The following is a 20,296-nucleotide window of genomic DNA, read 5'->3' on the forward strand; positions in this document are numbered from 1 at the left end:
GCTGTTGGCCCCAAGCCTGGTGACGACAACTATGAGGAGTGGCTTGAGAAACACAAGCCACAGTGCCAAAAGAACACCGATGCTAATGCAGGCCAAATGGAAGTAGAAGCAGCGAGGATCATGTTTGAAAGATCGTTTACCAAGTACAAGCTTCGATACATCAATGTGCTCTGCGACGGTGACAGCCGTACGTACCTTGCCCTCACGCAAGACAAGGTGTATGGCTACATGTTGATTAAGAAACAGGAGTGTGTGAACCATGTGAAAAAAAGAATGGGCACTTCCTTGCGCAACCTTCTTGATGAGCACAAATCCAAAGGCCGAGGACTGAGCATGGGTGGCAAAGGCCGGCTGACGCAGGGCCTTATAAAGAAGTTGACGAATTATTATGGCTGGGCCATTAAGAGCCACCCCAACGATGTTCCTGGCATGGAGAGGGCCATCATGGCCACTTATTACCATGTAACATCCACAGACCAGGATCCACACCACAACCTGTGCCCAAGTGGGACTGACTCCTGGTGCCCGCACAATCAGGCATTGGCCAAGGGAGAGCCGCTGCCGCCTCACAAACATAAACTGCCCCCTCACGTGCGAGTGGCACTGCTGCCAATCTACAAGCGCCTCTCGAACAAAGAGCTCCTTGAAAGGTGTGTGCAGGGAAAAACCCAGAACGCTGTGGAGAGTATGAACAGCCTCATTTGGTCACTCCAGTCCAAGAGCCAGTTCGCCTCCCTTCGAAGTGTGGAAAGTGCAGTTGCAGATGCAGTCTGCCGTTTCAATGGTGGCTGCAAGAGTGCGCTGCAAGAGATCACTGCTCAACTGGGCTTCAATCCAGGAGACTGCTCTTTGCGGCGAGCAGCCGAAAAGGATGCCAAAAGGGTAAAGAGGGCTCAAAAGGCGCATTGTTCCACGACAAAGAAGCGCAAAACTGGGTTGCGCTCTACAGAGGCCAAGGCCACAGCATCTCAGGATTACTGCCCAAGAGGATTCTGAGTGTTTTAGGCATGTTGTGAACTTTGTGGTGTACACGTATCCCGAAGGAGTACGGCCACCAGCGTGGGTCCGGTCTTAGCGAGCCGCAGGGCACGCGTTAACCGTCGCCGTGGCGGGAAACACGATACTGCTCAAGTCGCAACACTTTATTGTGGCAACACCAAACGCAGTACAGCCCGTTGCAAAAAAGGCGCGGCGGGAAAGCAAGTAGGCTTATCCACGCCACGGGCACAAAGTACTACACAGGGTGCCACGAGCACGTCTCCGCGGTAAAGGTAATCCACGGAGACACCGGGACAAAGGGGCCCGGTTGCTCGAGCGAGGGCAAAGGCGCTCGCGTTGGCTTCGAAGGGAGACGGGTCGGCGTAGCTAGGCCACGCACTAGGACACCGTACCGCCCTTCGGCCGTGAGTACGCAGCGGGGCAACAAAAGGTGAGCGTTCGCATCGGGCGCGAGGCGCCGTCAGCGAAGTCCGACGAGCCCCGAGCGACGGGACTCGACGGACGGAAAAGAATGCGTGGCTCACCGTTTGAAGTCCCGGACTGTACTCCCGCTCCCGACGCAGCGCGCGAAAACCTCTCGGGAGGCTCCCCGCGCGGCGCCACAGTCAACATCCGCTACCGGGTGAGGGAGTTAAACGTCACTCCGCCCTTCCCAGCGCGGCAGACAGCAAAGGAGGGTAGGCATGTCGGGACATGAGAAAAGAGGCGGCAAAGCCCGCGCAAAGGCAGCGGGCCAGCCTCAATTCCCACATCCCCCTCTCCTAAATTTGCCCTTTACCGGTCTGCAAAAGGCAGCCGGACGTCACCCATGCAGTTAAAATGACACTGCTATGAGCGACAGCTAACCTCAGTCCAGCCCTGTTACTGCTGCTAAAAAAAGATCACAAATGAGAAACAAACCATAAATAACGAAGTAAACACATGACACTATAAAGATAACTGCGGAAGGGAGCACAGAAACGTGGCACTAGTGTTCGTGGTGCTGAAGGGGGATAGCGTCCACTGCGCGGAGGGGCGGAAAGGCGTGACAGTGTCCGCTGGGTGCGATGCCCGAGTGCGAGGTCAGAGGTACGGGAGGGGGCTCACTGATGGCTCGTTCCTGCTCTCGATAAGCCACGAGTCCGACGAAAGCCGCTTCGGTTGTTCGGGGCCGCCCCGCATTTCTGGCTCGATGACGGAGCTGGGCGTTGCGGGTAGCCGGGCCTCTCCAGTGGTCAGGGAGGCCGAACCCGAATTGGCTGCGAGGCGCCTTGGCGTTGGCCGGCAGCATATAGCTGCTTTCAGCTGGCCTCGCGCAGGAGCCATGGTGGAAAAGGCAGCACGGCTTCTTCGGCGACGGCCAAGAGCAGAGCACAGCCAGATGGTCTGACGTCAGTGGGTCAATGACCCCCCAGCACCTCCAGTGTCCGCGTCGATGGAGGGCAGCCATGACGCACTCTTCGCGGCTCGCACTGAAGCGTCACGCACTTACACACGCACACACACCGCCGACGGCTGCGCGAGCGTAGGCGCAAAGCGTCCTTCGTCTCTCTCCCTCCCGGCAAGCACCGACACACAAGGTCACACACAGCTCCCTTCGCGGTAGACGAAACGAACACGGAAAAAAAAAGTAAAAACAGAGCAAAACGACACTCAACATCTGACAAAAAACATAAAATACAAATATCACTTAATATTAGACAAAAGAAACAAAATACACATGAACACTTCAAAAAAAAAAAAGAAACACTGGCAGCAGACAGAGCGGGGTCAACTTCTTTACGAGAAAAGGCCGTAAAGAAGCTAACGTATACTAAGGCTAGACAGTAAACTGAGGGCCTTCGGTTGCGGAGAAGTCCGCCGTCCGGCGCGAAATCACAAAGGTGACCGCTTCCTCAGATTATACCGGTGCGGAGTCCGAATGCGGTCCGCCGCTCCGGGTGTGCCCGTTGCTTGCGCGAAGTGCCGCAGGGCACTGGCGCAAGCTCGTCAGACCATGACAAAGGGCTTCAGGTCTGCGATGTGGGCACGGCTGTTTTCCCAAAGGGGATCTTTCAGCTAGTGCGCGCCACGGACGCTCACTGACAATCGGTTCATCAGACCGGGTGGTTTGCCACCCCTTGGCTCAACCGTTTGTCAGACGTGGCAGGCACGGAATAGCGATAAAAGCCACGCTTCGTGCCGGGCCAGGTCACAACATTGCTCAGTTTGCAAAAACTTTCGAGCCACTCAGGTGACCGGCCATGGATTCGTCGTGAGAGGATCGCAACAGTGCGGCTCTCAGACTTTTGGGCATAACCACCTTTAACGGGTCTATGGACTCGTCGTCAGTGGCTATATATTTCAGCAGGAGCCCGTCATGGTCCAGCAAAATGAATCCGCCGGGGACTCAGCGACACACGCTGTTTCAGCCCCCTAATCGCGCCCGCCGCAGAACAAGCAGCGTAACGGCGCTCCGCGCCTCGTCAAGACAGTTTAACGGCGCCCGCCGCAAAGCAAGCAGCGTATACGGCGCTCCGTCCCTCCGAGACTCGAAACGGATCACTCTGCTGAGCCTTCAGTAGCTCTTCGCTGCCGAAAGCAATTCCCATTCTCCCAAATGGGGGAGTCTGGTATCGCGCCCACTCAGGAACGCAGCAACCGCCGCGTGAGTCGGCGTTACGGGTTCGCTCTCGGCCTCGTGGCCTTCGGAAAGCTCCCCCGCTCGGCCGCTTCGCGGTGCGCCGCTTACCTGGTTAGCAGCCAAGGTTTGTCCGCATGGGGACTCACCCTTCTCGCCGAATGGCGGCGAAGCTGCTGTTTCGCCCCCGACGCTTGCATGTGCTAAGGCACCGCGAGCGGCCGTCGCACCGAAATCCAGGTTCTCGGCAGACAACAAGGGGCACGAGATAGCGCGTCAGCTACCACGTAGCGGTGTATTCACCACAAAAAGGGGTGACGACACAGGCGAGCGCCGAAGCGCGCCCGTCGATAGAGGCGGTGGCCTCTTGCTGCAACGCGGCATGCCACGAAGCAGACAACGTTCGGGTATGGCAAGAGGCCCATTCCGAAGCGACGCGCCATCTCCAAAGGGAGCGGCTAGGCGCCTCGTGTCGTCACCGCAATAGGGGGTACCGACACAGACGGGTGCAGAAGGGTTCCCGTCAATAGAGGCAATGGCCTCCGTGTGCAACGCGGCATCCGCTAAAAGGGACAGCGGACAAAAGTCCCGCGAGGCAGCCATGTTGCGACGAGCCCGAATCGCGCAGGCGAACTGACTCGCTAAGAGCAGTCAAAAGCTAGAGCTTTTGATACCGCGTTGGGCGCCAGTGTGGTGTACACGTATCCCGAAGGAGTACGGCCACCAGCGTGGGTCCGGTCTTAGCGAGCCGCAGGGCACGCGTTAACCGTCGCCGTGGCGGGAAACACGATACTGCTCAAGTCGCAACACTTTATTGTGGCAACACCAAACGCAGTACAGCCCGTTGCAAAAAAGGCGCGGCGGGAAAGCAAGTAGGCTTATCCACGCCACGGGCACAAAGTACTACACAGGGTGCCACGAGCACGTCTCCGCGGTAAAGGTAATCCACGGAGACACCGGGACAAAGGGGCCCGGTTGCTCGAGCGAGGGCAAAGGCGCTCGCGTTGGCTTCGAAGGGAGACGGGTCGGCGTAGCTAGGCCACGCACTAGGACACCGTACCGCCCTTCGGCCGTGAGTACGCAGCGGGGCAACAAAAGGTGAGCGTTCGCATCGGGCGCGAGGCGCCGTCAGCGAAGTCCGACGAGCCCCGAGCGACGGAACTCGACGGACGGAAAAGAATGCGTGGCTCACCGTTTGAAGTCCCGGACTGTACTCCCGCTCCCGACGCAGCGCGCGAAAACCTCTCGGGAGGCTCCCCGCGCGGCGCCACAGTCAACATCCGCTACCGGGTGAGGGAGTTAAACGTCACTCCGCCCTTCCCAGCGCGGCAGACAGCAAAGGAGGGTAGGCATGTCGGGACATGAGAAAAGAGGCGGCAAAGCCCGCGCAAAGGCAGCGGGCCAGCCTCAATTCCCACAACTTCCAAACAAGAGTGAACTTTCAAAGTCAGTTTTCTCAACTCTTGATTTTCGCCTATGTGCCTTCGCTAGAACATCTGTCATTTTCTAACAAAGACTGATAGAGTCGTTCCGTTTTTTGCACTAGGCTCAGGAGGCCTTTAGCAGTGCAATAAAGCTTTATCTCTCTTCTTACTCATCATTTAAAATTTTTAGAACACATTTTATAATTACTGCGATGTGTGCGCAAAACAACATCCATGTTTTGGAAATTTTATTTATGGTTACAAGAACTAGAAAAATCAACTAATAGCTTCTTTGCACAAGTTGATGCTTTGGGAACATAATAATATGAAAAAATAATTTCATTTAGCAATAATTATCTCTTTAAGTGTGAAGAGCATTAATTAGTATAATTATGCTTGTATTGATTGATTTGTGGGGTTTAACGTCCCAAAACCACCATTTGATTATGAGAGACGCCGTAGTGGAGGGCTCCGGAAATTTTGACCACCTGGGGTTCTTTAACGTGCACCCAAATCTGAGTACACGGGCCTACAACATTTCCGCCTCCATCGGAAATGCAGCCGCCACAGCCGGGAATCGAACCCGCGACCTGCGGGTCAGCAGCCGAGTACCTTAGCCACTAGACCACCGCGGCGGGGCATAATTATGCTTGTAACTCAAAAAGTACAAGAGGTATTTGAAAACGGTTTTCATATTTGGAATCCTCACAATCATCCACATACACACACCAAATTTCATCACAAACAGTACATTAATAAAAAAATTAGTTTTACTTGCCACGTCCCCCCTTAAACGCCGACCCTGCCCCCGTGGCCCTCTAGTTGCCGCTCTCCCCGACCGCTTTTTGCTACGCACCCCTGCGTGCTTTGTCCTCCCCTTACTCTGAGCAACCCACATCACCAGACGAGGCCCGTGTTTTCACACTGCCACTGATCTTTCGAAGACTTGTCGGCCACCGACTGACTGCATCCGATCGTCTGCGTCTAGTGCACACGGGTACGCTACCCCACCGACTGATAATTCGCAGTTCAATTTGTGTTTAGGACCTGTTCTTGCTCACTCCGCACTCAGCTCAGAAGCGTGAAAACGGCTGTTAGAATCGCGAAACATCGAAGTCGGTGAGACCACGCAAACCCGCCAGCGCAACAAAATGATTTTTTGACCACGACTGCCAATTCTTTGAACACCGCCGCCCACATCGATCCAGGCGGCCATGCTTTGACTTCTGCGCGCGGAGGCACTCTCAAGTTTTTTTACATGAGAGTTGCTTGTTTCGCGGACCTTTCAAGCAAGCTACCTGACCTATCTCCTTCCCGCGTGTGTTTTGGTTTTCAAGGTCACCCTCCCACCATGTCCTACCATCTCATCACTTTCGCAAATCCTTGCCCAAGGATTTGCGAATCTCCTTTTCTCTCTTGATCACAACCCCTTCGCCCGTCTTCACCGCTCTGCGACGCCAGCCACGCTAGCTCGAGAAACGGGCCCAGAGCTGTTCTGGCATGTGTATCGCCTGTGCGCGTCTTGCTCGCTCTTGGTGTGCGTGTGTGATCCGGATGGCAGACGGGAGGACTTGCACGCTTTTTCCTGCTGCTCAACAAAACGTCGAAAAAGTGACCACTTGGCTTGAGCGTAATCCGCGCGTTAGGTGCCGTGTTGCGGAGCGTTTGCTCATAGCTGTTGACCACCTGGCAGCCAACTTGCAGCTTCGGGCGTCCCTGTATTCGGTTGTGGAGATGGTGAATATTTTGTGGGAAGCGGTGACGGCTACATGCGCACGAAAATGTTTTCGCGAAACCCACTTTGTTGACGTCAGGCCCGATGCCGAGCCCGAAGCTTCCGAACAAGATCACTCCGGCAGCGATTTGTGGCAGCATGTCGTCGACTCCAACCTCGGAGAGCAGGTGGGATATCTGTTGCGATGGTTTAATTACGGCCGATGATGATGCCGACACCGCGGAACCATGCACGGATTAGGGCATTGTGAACTTTTTTAAACGATTTTCATTTACTACGAACTTCAGGATACAGCTAACGGATGCCGCGTAAGGCTCAGGTTTGTTATAAGCAGGCTGGACTGTAGAATACAGGTCGTCGCAAAACCAGGAGACATATAATCAAAGTTCCACTGTATATAGATTTACGAACCTCGTGCTTCTGTTTGCTTGACGATTCCGAACAATTATTTCATTTTTTCATCAAGTCACCATAAGCTCACCAGTGGGAATGAAGAAAGTGTCACCCTCATTAAGGGTAACGCGGCCGCACTTCTCCACTGTTTCACCGAAAAAGACGTCTCCTTGCTTCCCCGAAAGAACCCATTGTTCGTAGAGCTGAAAGTTGCGCTTGGTTGGAGGTATTAGCCAGAACACCTGTGAGAGACACAATGAGGAAAAAATTAGAGGGGAAGAAATTAAAGGGAAGGGAAGAAATTAGAGGGAAGAAACAAAGAGAGATCACTTTTTTCGTTAAATAATGCACATTCACTTTATAGCATAAATGGTATACAGTTCCTTACTGCACTGGTGCACAATGCTGACCACAAGAAACTCTGAATACTTGCAATAGTTCTCTACTGTATCTTTCAATTCATTGCTAGAACTTCTTTGGTCAGTTGGGTTTCATAACGCAAGGCACAGGCCTTTCAACGTCAAACAGCAAGGCTTAAAATAATGTATTAGCTTAGGCCCAAATAAACCTTAGAACCAATTCAACCAAATGCGCAACAAGTTCATGCCACTAGAAATGCTGCAAACACACACAAATCTCTATAGTCACACACGGAGTCTTCCATGTATGTTCAAACAAATATGCAGCCACTGGTTAGGCAGTCAAGGTGTCTATTCAAGGTTTCTCAAACAGTGCTGTTAAGTAAAAAAAAAAGCAGGCATTGCAGCTTTGGGAAATAATAAGGTGCACTAGTTTGAATTTCAAAGCTACCTTTGCACATAAAACTGAACCCCTTTAGTAAAAGATGTGCGCAAGATATCTTTTGTAAGCAGAGGACCACACTCCAACTCCCGTTTGGATGTAAGCACACCATTGTCTCTCCCACCTATTTGTCTCTTACATCAGTGTCCCTTATAATGGGGCACGACACTATTGATCGAAAGAAGAAGGTTTTTTTTCTCTTCAGTATCATGCTGACAGTGAAATTTCGATGAATGCCACCAGTTTTAGATACCTTGGTGTTGCGATATCTAACTGGCATGGCCAGATCGAAAACGTGTGTTCTGCGTCTTACAAGAAACTATGTTTTCTTCGAATAAAGCTGAAAAACCCTACCAAAGCCGTCAAAGCTAATGGCAAACAAAGCTATTAATAGTCCTGCTCTAGAGTACGCTGCCGTAGTTTCCTAATCGCTGAACTAAACATAACCCAAAAACCCGCAGCCAAATTGTACATGTATCAGGTATAAAAATTTAGACTGTTACCAAGATGCTAAGTTCATGTAAATTGGCGTTGCTTGAAAATAAGCAAAATAGGAACAGAATTATTATTTCAATTATGCAAGGGTTAAATTTAAATAAATATTGACAAAAGTATATACGTACGAGAACCCGATAGACTTGGCAAAGGAATAAATCATACTGCAGCCATTACACATTATGCGACCCCCCAAACATCTTTTAGTATTCGTTTTTTTTTCCTGCATCAATAAAAAATAAAATAGACTAGCTCTATTATTGTGAATGCACCGACGTGACGGCATTTGGAATATTTCCTAGACAGCTACGTTTCCAGAGATACCTGGCACGATATCTTGATGTTCTATGTTTCTCGTCATGCCACCAGTTGACTTCGATATTTTTTTAATTTACTTTGTTATTTTTGCTGAAATATCATGTTACTTGAATGTGGTTTATATATCAATTGTTACTTTATGCATGCCCTCCCTGTAATGACCCCAAAATGTGGGTTATAAATTATGGTCAAATAAAATTACTAAATTTACAGAAAAGATTGCAAAAAAAAATTAAGCAACTGCTCTGTTTTCAGAGCAATCTGGAAAGATTTAAATGAGTAGTATGCTCTAGCGAAAACATGGCAAAATGTTTTATCTAAGCGTACTCTCGTATAAATTTAATAGAACGCTTGCAAACTCAGAGGCAGACCAAAAGCAGTCATACAGCTTGTATATGACACAGCTTAAAAAGTTCAGAGGCAAGACGACCTTATAAGAGGCAGTGACGAACCAAAATCGAGAGGAGAAAAAAAAAAAAACTTGGAAAGCGCAGGAGTCTTGCAGCTGGATATTTCAACAACAACAATTAAGCGAAGTGTGGGTGTGCTTATTTAGCCTTTACAGAGCATGTCAGGCAGCTTGCAAAGCTGAAGAAATATGTACTCAATAACGAAAAATAAATCCATAGGCCCAGCAAAACAATGCGTCACAGTTAGGGCAGGTAAGAATGAATCCCAGAAAGAACAGCAATTGCTATTAGGCGGCATTACGTCCAAATTTCTATAAATCTGTGTTATTAGCTCTTGTGCGGTGGCAAACAAGCTGACGAAATTCTAGGACATTTGGTTGAGCACTTAATTTAAAATTTAATATTTTTTTTAAGCACGCGAGCGGCCCGAGAGTCACGCAATACTGACACACTCATGAGCTGGCCAAGTTATTGCGAGAGCTAGTAATGAGCCAAGCTAATGTCACGAGCCGCTTGCTTTGCAAGCATCTACACTTCCGATGAATAATTTTGTTCTGTAGTAATCTGCGCATGCAATGGAGCTATTTTAACATCCTTCATCTTGGCAATGAAACAATGATTCACAGCGGTCGAAACTTTTGTAGAAGGAGACGGCTTCGCTACATACAGAACATGACGTCGCAAATGCCGCGGCAAAATGGGGGTTGCCAAGGGTGGGGTTTACAGCAGACAACTTTTAGGGCTCGTTTCGCACTGTAACACTATTCTTCTTTTACAGTCCCAATAAACCTTCTAGTTCAATTTTTTTGCTGAAAAGGCGAATTCTTGGGTGACCGTGTCATGGCCCCTTCAAGGTGTCCGGATGACAAGAAGACATCAGAAATTTCTAGAGCTAAAACTTGCCCACATTTATCTTTTTCACCGAGTACATTCTGCAAGGCCTCAATTTTTAAGCGCAAGAGAAAGGAAGCAGAGGCAAGACAGATCGGGAAAGAACAGAAGTCTACGACTCAACTAGCAATGGAAAGAAGACACGGCATAGAACAATAGGAGCTAAACGTTTACAATCCTCGATTGAAAGCCTAGCTAGAAAGAATTTAGACACCCATGACATTTTCAGGGCAAAGACATGTTCTGGGTGTCGTGGCTCACACGTCACTGGTGTTGAAACAATTGCCTTGAACTGCAAAAGCAGTACATTCAGCTGGCCAGCAAACTGGGGCTGTTAAACGAACTAATACAGCAAAATTTTTTTGAAGCCCTGTCAGAGGATCGCTTGATACGAATTCAGTTGATTGGGTGAGCAATGAAAGTGCTTTTAAACAAAAAAATATCGAAGAGTTGGAATGCACTGACAAAAAAAACAACAGAATTTTAATTGGACTTTTCTGTCAATGTGCTCATACCATATAATCGTGAATAAATAATTAATGAGTCATATAATTGTGTGCCAATTAGACATGCATTAACAACAATTTGTTAAAGATCTAGCCAATCACTATGCCCTTTCTCTGAATGCTGTAGCGACAACTAATAAACTAAATAAACTAAAACATATATCATCATCATCATCATCAGGCTGACTACGTCATCTGCAGGACAAAGGCCTCTCCCATGTTCCGCCAGTTAACCCGGTCCTGTGCTTGTTGCTGCCACTTTATACCCGCAAACTTCTTAATCTCATCTGCCCACCTAACCTTCTGTCTCCCCCTAACCCGCTTCCCTTCTCTGGGAATCCAGTTAGTTACCCTTAATGACCATCGGTTATCCTGTCTACGCGCTACATGCCCGGCCCATGTCCGTTTCCTTATATATACACTATATTGAAGCTAGCATTGGCACTTGTGCTCTACAATAATTTATGGCACTCTTGAAGCAAAAAACACCCAATGCATTAAATCTGACTTAGAATGCACAATTAACACAGCAGCGAAATCAGTATTGCTCCTGATAGAGCCTCATAAGTATAAATGTTCATTAAAACTGCTCTTTACAACTAGAGTTCAAAGCAAAAGCCCCTTATCTCACAAGCTGTTGGCAGCTACATACTACAACGGGAGATCAATATTTAGCAACAGTTGTTCGAACAGCAGAACATACCTACATTCATGGCCAAATGTTAAGCATTTTGAAAGCAATAAAAGTTTCAAAAAGAGAGATTCTTTTCTTTCGAGAACGAGAAAGTGGCTGCAGCAAGTAAAAAAAGGCAAACTGAACTCTAGCAGCCATCGTAGGAAACGGACCACCGTAAGTTCCATGCTAAAAGAGAGAAATTTAAGATAATGCAGTGTAGAGATAGAATAAAGGGGCTGGCTTCATGCCCATACCATCAACAAGAATGTCACGCCATGATGGATTGTCCATCTATAAGTTGACAATAGACAAATACTGCCTGGCCGATGTGGCGAGGAGAACACAGCCCGCTTCTAACCTTTGAAAAGCAACAATATCCAAAGCTGTTCCTTGGTCTGTGTATGCACGACAGGACACGTTGCAAGAAAAGTGTGAGAAGAGAGCGAAAGAAAAAAAAAAACTCAATGAACAGGGTTTCAAAGCCAATTATGACACTCGTACCCACTGAAGTGACATTCTTCAAAGGCCTAAAACAAGCGCTCCATACCAAAAGTTGCAGTTCATCTGTAACCTTGGTGTTTCAAACTTTTTGCCTAATGATGTGATACTCGGAAGATTGCAAAGATTGATGTTTTATTATGAGTATATGTGCATTTTGTCATCAAGGCCGACTACTTGCAAAAACTAGCTTCTTGCTATAATTGAAGTCCTAAACACACATAGACCTCCTAAGCATGCACGCACACACTCACAATTTAAATTTTTGCAAAAAATTGGATAGTGTGCAGCAACTTTTTAAATAATGTGCAATGCCGACAGCGCTGCACAAAACAAACCACACATCTCGGTGCCAAACTAACTCTGATAGATATGTGGGCTTTAGCGTCCCAAAACCACCATGTCATTATGAGAGACTCCGTAGTGGAGGGCTTCGGAAATTTCGACCACCTGGGGTTTTTTAACGTGCACCCAATTCTGAGCACACGGGCCTACAACATTTCCGCCTTCATCGGAAATGCAGCCGCCACAGCCGGGATTCGATCCCACGACCTGCGGGTCAGCAGCCGAGTACCTTAGCCAGTAGACCACCGCGGCGGGGCGCTAAACAAACTTTGAGCTATATATATATATATATATATATATTGTCACCATGTTTTTTTTTTTTTTTTCCTTTAGTTGCCAAGAATGCTTTGACGAAACAACACCTTGAGAGGGACATAAAGGCATTATTAAGTGGGCCAGGCAACGTGAACAGATTACTGTTAAAGGCTAAGGAGGTTCAACATTCCAGAAAAACAGACAACATTCCAAAGGTGAATTTCATTAATCTTCCGATTCAGACCTGCAACTACATGCTGATCTCAGGAAAACAGACTATTGTGGGTTGCACGGGTGACGACCATTTTGATGCATCGCGTGCTTACAAATCTTGAGCAAAGTTTTCCAGAAATGTAGCAAACAAGTTGGCTAAGCAGATTTCCAGTGCATGAAAGCACTCGAATTGAGCCCCGAAATAAAGAGGGCCTACAGAGAGGCGATCCATTACAACCAGCAGGAGCTACAACAAAACTGACAAATGTAGTCATCCATTCCCACTGAAGTGCTCGTGACTACCTGCCAGTGGTACAGTAAAAGTTATTGCACATTAGAAATAGCAGATTTGCTGGCGTCAATACAATCACGCTGTGTGCAATAGAAAAACAAACAAAATTGGTGCCTAATGTGCATTGTAAGGAAAGACTGACTGTGGTATAACAACAGTGCTGAATACTTATGTGCCCACCTTCTGGCCACGAAGCAGATGATACCAGACCGACGTGCCCCCAAAGTCGATGTGGAAATCCGTGTAGCAGCCCTTTACACTCATTAGGCAATATCTGTGAAAATGACAACAGTACGGGAAAACTTTTTACAAAAGCGAATGTGCGTGCAAATCATGGAAAAACACCCAAGTTCCTTCCGCCAAAAAAAATTATGTAGTAATAACTACTACTGTAAAATCTTGGGCAAGAGCACCTCCCCCCCTCCTACCGTGAAAAACAGACAAGATTCAAAGGAAGCACCTTGCTCGATCACGGATTGAAATTCAACAAGGCAGCGGATGTTCAAATGCAATGCTTTATTCAATACACATGCATTCACCATTTTCATTCACACTCATTTGGTGAGCAAAAAGAGTGAATGAAACAGTGAAAATAGTGGAAGGAGAGAAGGCGATGTATATGAAATTTGGAAAGGGGGCGCTTGCTCGAGATTACATGCTTACTATAGTGGCAAAATGTTTTCCGGCATCAGTAATCATTGTTACCTCAATGCCTACGTTTAAGACTAGTGGGAAGCGTACCCAATATAGACCCTTCCTCTGTACCCAAGTCAACACATGGAATGCACAAAATTAACAACTACTAAAACAAATGCGTTAGATGCGAATCAACTGAAGTCCCTAGATAATTTTTTTTTCAATTAAGACAAGACAAGTAAGAAACTAATTTTAAATAATTTTGTTTTCCATGTCATACCTTAAATGGGGTTCCCCCAACCCCTATCGCAAGAGCCGCAGCAACAAGGCTACTTGCCACTAGAATGGTGCTTCGCCTCAATTCTCACCACCTGACAAAGAAGTATGGCGGCAACAACCCGCAGCAATTTATCTTAAGGGGGAAGGACTGGTCTTAGACATTTTTTTTTTTCTTCAGTGATCTTGACCAAACTGCACAGGATTATGCAGTCTTTTTCTGCCGATTTCAAATATTTAATTAGTTTTCCTGTAACTCATCTTGTTCCTGAGATAACTTAAATTCACCCCGTATTGTTTAAGGCCGCCATAGAAAAAAAAGTGCTAAATTAAAGTGATGTTTAAAATACACCAACATAGACTAATGACTATAGACAAAGTGCGCAAGAGTTTTTTGGCTTTACGCCTTTCTTGGTTATTTTACAGCAAAAACGAACTATCCATTTTCAAAAGCAGTTGGTATTGTGTTACAATTTTGATGAGTAATTAATTAAAAAGGCTTGTGCTCTAAATTCTGCTCCCATACTTGCATTCTACACACATACAGGTTTCCATTGCAAAAAAAATTATTGCTTTACCTGCCCTAGCTGCAGAGATATTGAGGCCTCAAAATTGAACAGTCAAAGATTTACTTTTTTGAGAAAAATGGAACACACAGCTTCCTAAAAAAGCAACAATCATGGTGCACATGTTTCGCAATCCTCATAAGGTGCTTATAAATTCGTAGTAGAACTTCTAACACAGGTACTGGCAAATTATAAAAAAGCCTCGAAGTTGGTTCCCCCCCCCCCCCCCCTTTTTTTTTGCAGGGTCTGCATGTTAACAGCACCAAGAATCTGGCACCAAGAATCTGGACAGTTAGAACGACATTACAAAAAAATTACCACTTCCTGGTGTGTGATAATTTGCAGAAAGATAGAAAAATACTTGCAGAAACCAAGTATGTCAATTTTAAAAATTTATTTTTTTGTCACTTTTTGGTCCCCAAGACCAGTCTGCCCCCTTAAAGGCTATGTTTTCGTAGATGTTATTTTTCAAGTTGAGTGATCTCAGAAACTGGGGGTGAAAACATTGCATCTCATTCATGCTCTGGAGTCCACCATCCATCATGCTGCCAAACGATACCATTACAACAATCATTTTTAGTTGTTAATGCAGTCAGTGCACAGAGCTTCTGCTGGTGAGTGTGTCTAAACGCACAGCTCAGTAAAACACAGAAGGCAGTTTTAGAGAAACGAAATATTGCCATAGGTGTGGGCGAAATATTACGCGGGGAATTCCGATTGATTTCCCCAGCGTGACCTCTGCCGTCATTGTAGCCATAGAAAAAATTGCTTGTCACTACTAGATACAACTAGATACAACTAGATGCAACTAGATACACGTGAACCTATTTTTTTCGCGTGCTAAAAGCCTACCCCTTGAGGCAGTATTATGAGAAAGAACCTAGAGCTTAAGTGCTTCAAGGCGAGGTATGCAGACTTCAAAATGCAGCCATTGATTACATTTTTATGTCAACTGCCTCAGAAGCATAGAGGCTATGTTACATTTTCTTGCAAAAGTGCGAGACTTGATGACCCCGTTAAAAATTAATTTTTTACCCCGCAGACGTCCTGTTAAGTCAACACGAACAAAACAGTGAAATACACATATTAAGAATGTCACTGGCGTAATGCGTTGCAGCAAGAGGAACACTACACGCATGTCAGATCAATATACAGGACAAACACTCAAAACAACAGCACAAATGCGCTGAAGTCGGGCCTCAGGTAAATTATGCAGAAGTACGATGTTACTTTAAGACAAAACATGTACATGAAGGCATCATCAGACAGATTACTCGAAAGCAAGACCTGCGATCAAGGCAAGGCCAAGTGTGGTGCAAAACTAAACCAGACATGCATTCATTAGCCCAGGGTAATACAAAGCAGAGCTGAATCCCAGCGCTGTAGTACAACAGAAAAAACAAACATTCCATCGCAAAAATAAAGAATAAGGGGACTGAAAAACTACGAATAGTTATTTGAGCTCTTTGATGCGAGGGCAGCTTGACGGCAATCTGAAGAAACTGCAGCATAAAAACACAATCAGCCTACAAGGCCAAAGCCACGCAATTATCTTTTTTTCTCTCTTCGACGGTTTTACAAAGAGCCAATGAGCCACTAAACAGGGAATAACGACTGAATATTTAAAAAGCACGAGTGAGTGACATCGGAAGAATCCCAAAATAGACCCCAAAGCACTAGAGAGAGGGAGGCAGCGGAAGTACAAAGAATTCAAAAATCAACAAGCTTTTTCGAACGCCTGCGTACTGCCCGAAGCAAATGTCAGAGCGAGCAGCTGTGCCTCCTCAAAGCACAGCTGCTGCGGCAAACCAGAGAGGCCGTGCAAAGAGCAAAACCTGCGCGTAGTGCAGAGTAGATCTGCTTCTTCTGTATAAAAATGCAAGGCACGCCAATAATATAGTAATAAAATTGTTGGTATGTTAAATAACAAGCTTATGAAGATACTCGAGAAAGGCCATAATGCTAAAAGTTCACAGCCTTTAAAGTTAATGTAGCAATAGGGTTTAGATGAATAAACTAGACATGAGGAACGAAAATGAACTTGCATGGCCAGTGTTAAAAAAAAAAACGCGTTTTGAGGCTTGGCAACAATACAATGCACTCAATACAGAGCCATTACATATTACAAACCCGCAAAGCATTACAGTCAGGATTTTTCTTTTTTTTTTTTGTCCTCATTATCATTCATAGCTTTTTGCTGCAGAAGCTGCACTAGATAATTCGCGTGAACAAAAGAGACACACTTTTGAACTTTGGGGTACTTCATGTCCTCAATGGCGTTGGTCCCTTCGGTCTGACTTTCTTTCAGGTGTCGTGGCCACACGACGTCGACCCAGTCTACTTGTCGAACCTGCAGCAGAAAAACTTGCGGCTTAATTTCCAACCCAATTACAATTGAGGAGAGAAAGAGGAAGAAATGTAACCTTGTGAATGCCTGTCTGTTAATCTCGATGTGCAACCAAGCCACAAGAAACTACTCAAAAAGGCAACTTCAACGGGCTCTGCTGATAATTATCAATGAGAAAACGAAGGCACCAATCCCCTGCTATTATGCTCGACTATTTACAAACCTCATTATATAACAATGTTACATTTTACACAAAATTAATTTCATTACAAACGAAAGTTTCTTATAAAGGTACACTTGTATATTTATAAAGGTATACTTTTGCAAGACAATTCTTAATTTACTTTGTTATAACCAATGACCAAGACATCGCCTCTCTGTTTCAATTCACTACTTAGAAGACCTGTACAACCATGATTGCCTCGTATACATAAATATTCAATTTACCGGATTACTTAGTCATGGAATGCACCTTTCGTTCCGTCATCTGCTCACTGCTATCAATTTTCAGCATCTGCGGCACTCATTTCATGCAATGTTCTGTCAATCCCGCCTTGGCATCGAAATTGCCTGTTGAGCTAAAGATGAAATATTCAGCCCATAAATGACAAGACACTAGCGCCATGCAGAGCTCGAAGAGTGCCGATTTTGTTTGCCACGTATATATTCGTGTCAAGCGTAAGTGAAACAACAGCCTGTGGCCTTTTTAGCCAAAGCATATTCAACCATTGAGCTAACTTTATTGTATAGCTAAACGCCGTCAGTGAGGCTCGGGAAGTTCGTGAACATAAATGCCAATGGCCACGTTAAGTAGCAGCAGCCTCGCTTTCTGCTTCATATCGATCACAAGCGAGTCGCACACTGACAACACTGCAATCGGGAAGTGCTTTTGTGCACTGGCCAACGAAATTAAGAAGGTCACCACATCCCGCAAACAGATTCATGCCCAACCCCGTTACGAAAAAGCATTACAAAGTTGTTTCCTCTTTGACGCCTTATCCAAATATTTACATCGTGAAGTCACAACAAATAAAATATAGAAGCTTCTTAGCCAGTTAAAACGAAAGAATCAAAAACAATGCAGCTTTTCTCTCCTATCTACGTGTACAAAAAAAAAATCAGATGCAATCAAATCATGACATATACACTCAAACCTCATTAACAAACAAGGAGGTAAGAAAAGATTGGTTATAACAAAGCAAATGAAAAAGAGCCTTGAATAAATAATGTTCGAAATAACCTTTAAACAAATTTTTGAATATAACAAACATATTTCCTTGTAGGATGAAACTGTTATATTGAGGTTTGAGTGTACAACAAACACTATAAAGTCTCAGCACATTGACAGAAGCTCTAAAGACCAACATAAAGTCTGCTCACCAGACTGGGGGACTCTACGTAGTTTTCTAGCTTGGTGTGGCTGAACTCGAGGCTGATAACATTGAGCAGCTTGTCCCTGTTTGGGTTCTCGAAGTAGCGACACCAATCCTTCATGGTCATCTCAATGTCCTTCTGCGTAGTCACATCCATCACATCTAGGACCCTTCGACTCCCTGAAACCAAAACGAGGAGGTCAAGTGAGAAGTCACTAGTGAAAGAAGGAAGGAAAGAAAGAATAAAAAGAAAGCACAGAAAAAAACTGAGTAGGAATCAATGGCTTAGGTTGTCAATGATTATCTAGAGATGCGCTTAATGCATCTGCAACATAGCGTACCTGATATATTGCAAATGTATGAATGATGAATGTTTGCCTTACGGCAACTACACCTCTACGGCAGCAACTACGGCAGCAAATGTACCTATGCACATCCCTGATCGCACCCTCCGCATCCAGGAAAATAAACAGCAGCAGACCCGTTGCAAAAGCGATTGAGAACAACACAATGTAGTACCTCGTGTAGTACAATGTAGTACCTCCCAGCTTCTATGCTCCCAATCGCAAAAACTGAAAATAACGAAATACTAGAGCTTTGCGTAATAAGTTATGATTAAAATGTTGCAGGAAAAGTACAATTGTTTGACTAAGTTCAGTTCCATGGGAAGCTACGGTCGTATGACATGCTGTGAAGCCAGAAAATGACATACAGGCAGGCATGAAGGGCCCTCTTTTGTACTAGCAAAGCGCGAAGTGAAGTGGCATACTGCAGCCACGTGCCAACTGAGGCTTTTTCGCAGTGCCCTATTTGTCCCCTCTGTGCCTTGTCTGTTTTAATTGTCCCCTCCACGCCTTCTCTGAATTACTCATCACCCCCTCTGCCAATGCCCCTGCCAACCTCGCATCGTCATGAAGGCATTCCCCCACATTGGTCAACAAACTGGAGGTGAATGTACTACCGCATGCCTCAAGTGAAGACGGAAAGCAAACCGAGAAGTGTGTGTGTGGCAATGTAGCAAGCGACAGCCGCAAGCAACTGTCACTTTTGGGAACGCCGTCGCTTCAGATCTAGAGATTCCACGTTGTGCTGTATCACGATTATTACATGCACTGCACAAAGTTGAGCTTGTTGAGCCGTTAGCAGCATGGCAGTTTTCTTAGCAGATGGGGTGAGTTGCCCGTGTTTTTGCAAATGTACATGATCGCATCCCAAATAGGTATGCTCGAGAATATCAGTTTCACACATAGGCAAACCTAGCCGACATCTCCAAGCGGTAATGCAAAAATAACCGGCACTCGCGCTACACGAAGGTTCGTTTGCCGCCATGGTAGCCGCGTTTTTTATACGTTTACGCAGTTGTCCTAGCGTTTCATTTTGCAATATTGGAGTTCTCAGGATTTCAACACACGTGACCACTAGTTTGTCAGCTGGCCTCCGGCTGCCAGCAAGCTGCCAGGAATTTGAAAATCAGTCCCACCATGTTTTTCGTTTTTTTATCAATGCAACTCAATACCAGCTAGACAATATAGCCTGAATTCTTACTGGATTCGAATCATACGCTTTCCCGGATGGTATGTTTACGTTTTGTGCATTTTCCAAAAACGTATCAACAAGGTTCTACTGCGTTTAGATTTTCATAAAACATTACATTTAACATGTGGTATTTATATCATGATGACATTTACAGCCGCTTTTGATGACATTTACAGTCGCTTTTGGCCAATTTTGGGGATTTGTTTGAAAGAAAGTAGCGTATTTACTCGCATAATAGGCGCACTTTTTTTTCAGAAAATCCGGCTCGAAGTTAGGGGCGCGCCAATTACGCGGGGTAAAATTTTCAAAAATTTTTTCAACTCGGTTCTCGCGCTTTAAATCTGCACACTTGTCAAGTAAAAGGTGACTTTATCGTTTACCAATTAATTTAGCATAAAACAAACATACCTACGTATGTTTTAATGAACAAGCGAGAGCCGTCAACTGCACACACACATGTAAAATTTATTTACACAAAAGTCGTAGCTGTTCCTCCTTTTCCCTATTCGGAGTCCGAGTCGGAGATCACACATTCATCCCGCGGAAAGCCCGTCGTGTCTTCTTCGTCGCCTTAAAATTTTTTTCTTGGTCCCTCCAGTACCGAATACTGGTTTCTCCAACGCCGAAATGCCTGCTTGCATTGCAGCCCGGTTGCTGTGCTCCAGCGCGTACTGCACTGCCTTCAGTTTAAACCCAGCCGCGTAGCTCGCGT

At 46.0% G+C, this 20,296-nt stretch overlaps 1 protein-coding gene across 4 annotated transcripts in view; it reads right to left on the minus strand.

The window, feature by feature from the left end:
- Positions 1-20,296, minus strand: part of Kdm2 (Lysine demethylase 2) — a 90,248-nt gene that overhangs the window by 62,619 nt on the left and 7,333 nt on the right. For all 4 annotated transcript variants that reach the window (XM_075889205.1, XM_075889201.1, XM_075889203.1 and 1 more), the window contains exons 5-8: positions 18,056-18,228; positions 16,572-16,678; positions 13,031-13,124; positions 7,239-7,392 (exon numbers count right to left, since the gene is read on the minus strand). In XM_075889205.1, coding sequence (XP_075745320.1) covers positions 7,239-7,392; positions 13,031-13,124; positions 16,572-16,678; positions 18,056-18,228 — 528 coding nt within the window. The remainder of the gene's footprint in view (positions 1-7,238; positions 7,393-13,030; positions 13,125-16,571; positions 16,679-18,055; positions 18,229-20,296) is intronic.

The sequence above is a fragment of the Rhipicephalus microplus genome, chromosome 3 (assembly GCF_043290135.1).
Source record: "Rhipicephalus microplus isolate Deutch F79 chromosome 3, USDA_Rmic, whole genome shotgun sequence".
NCBI lineage: Eukaryota > Metazoa > Arthropoda > Arachnida > Ixodida > Ixodidae > Rhipicephalus > Rhipicephalus microplus.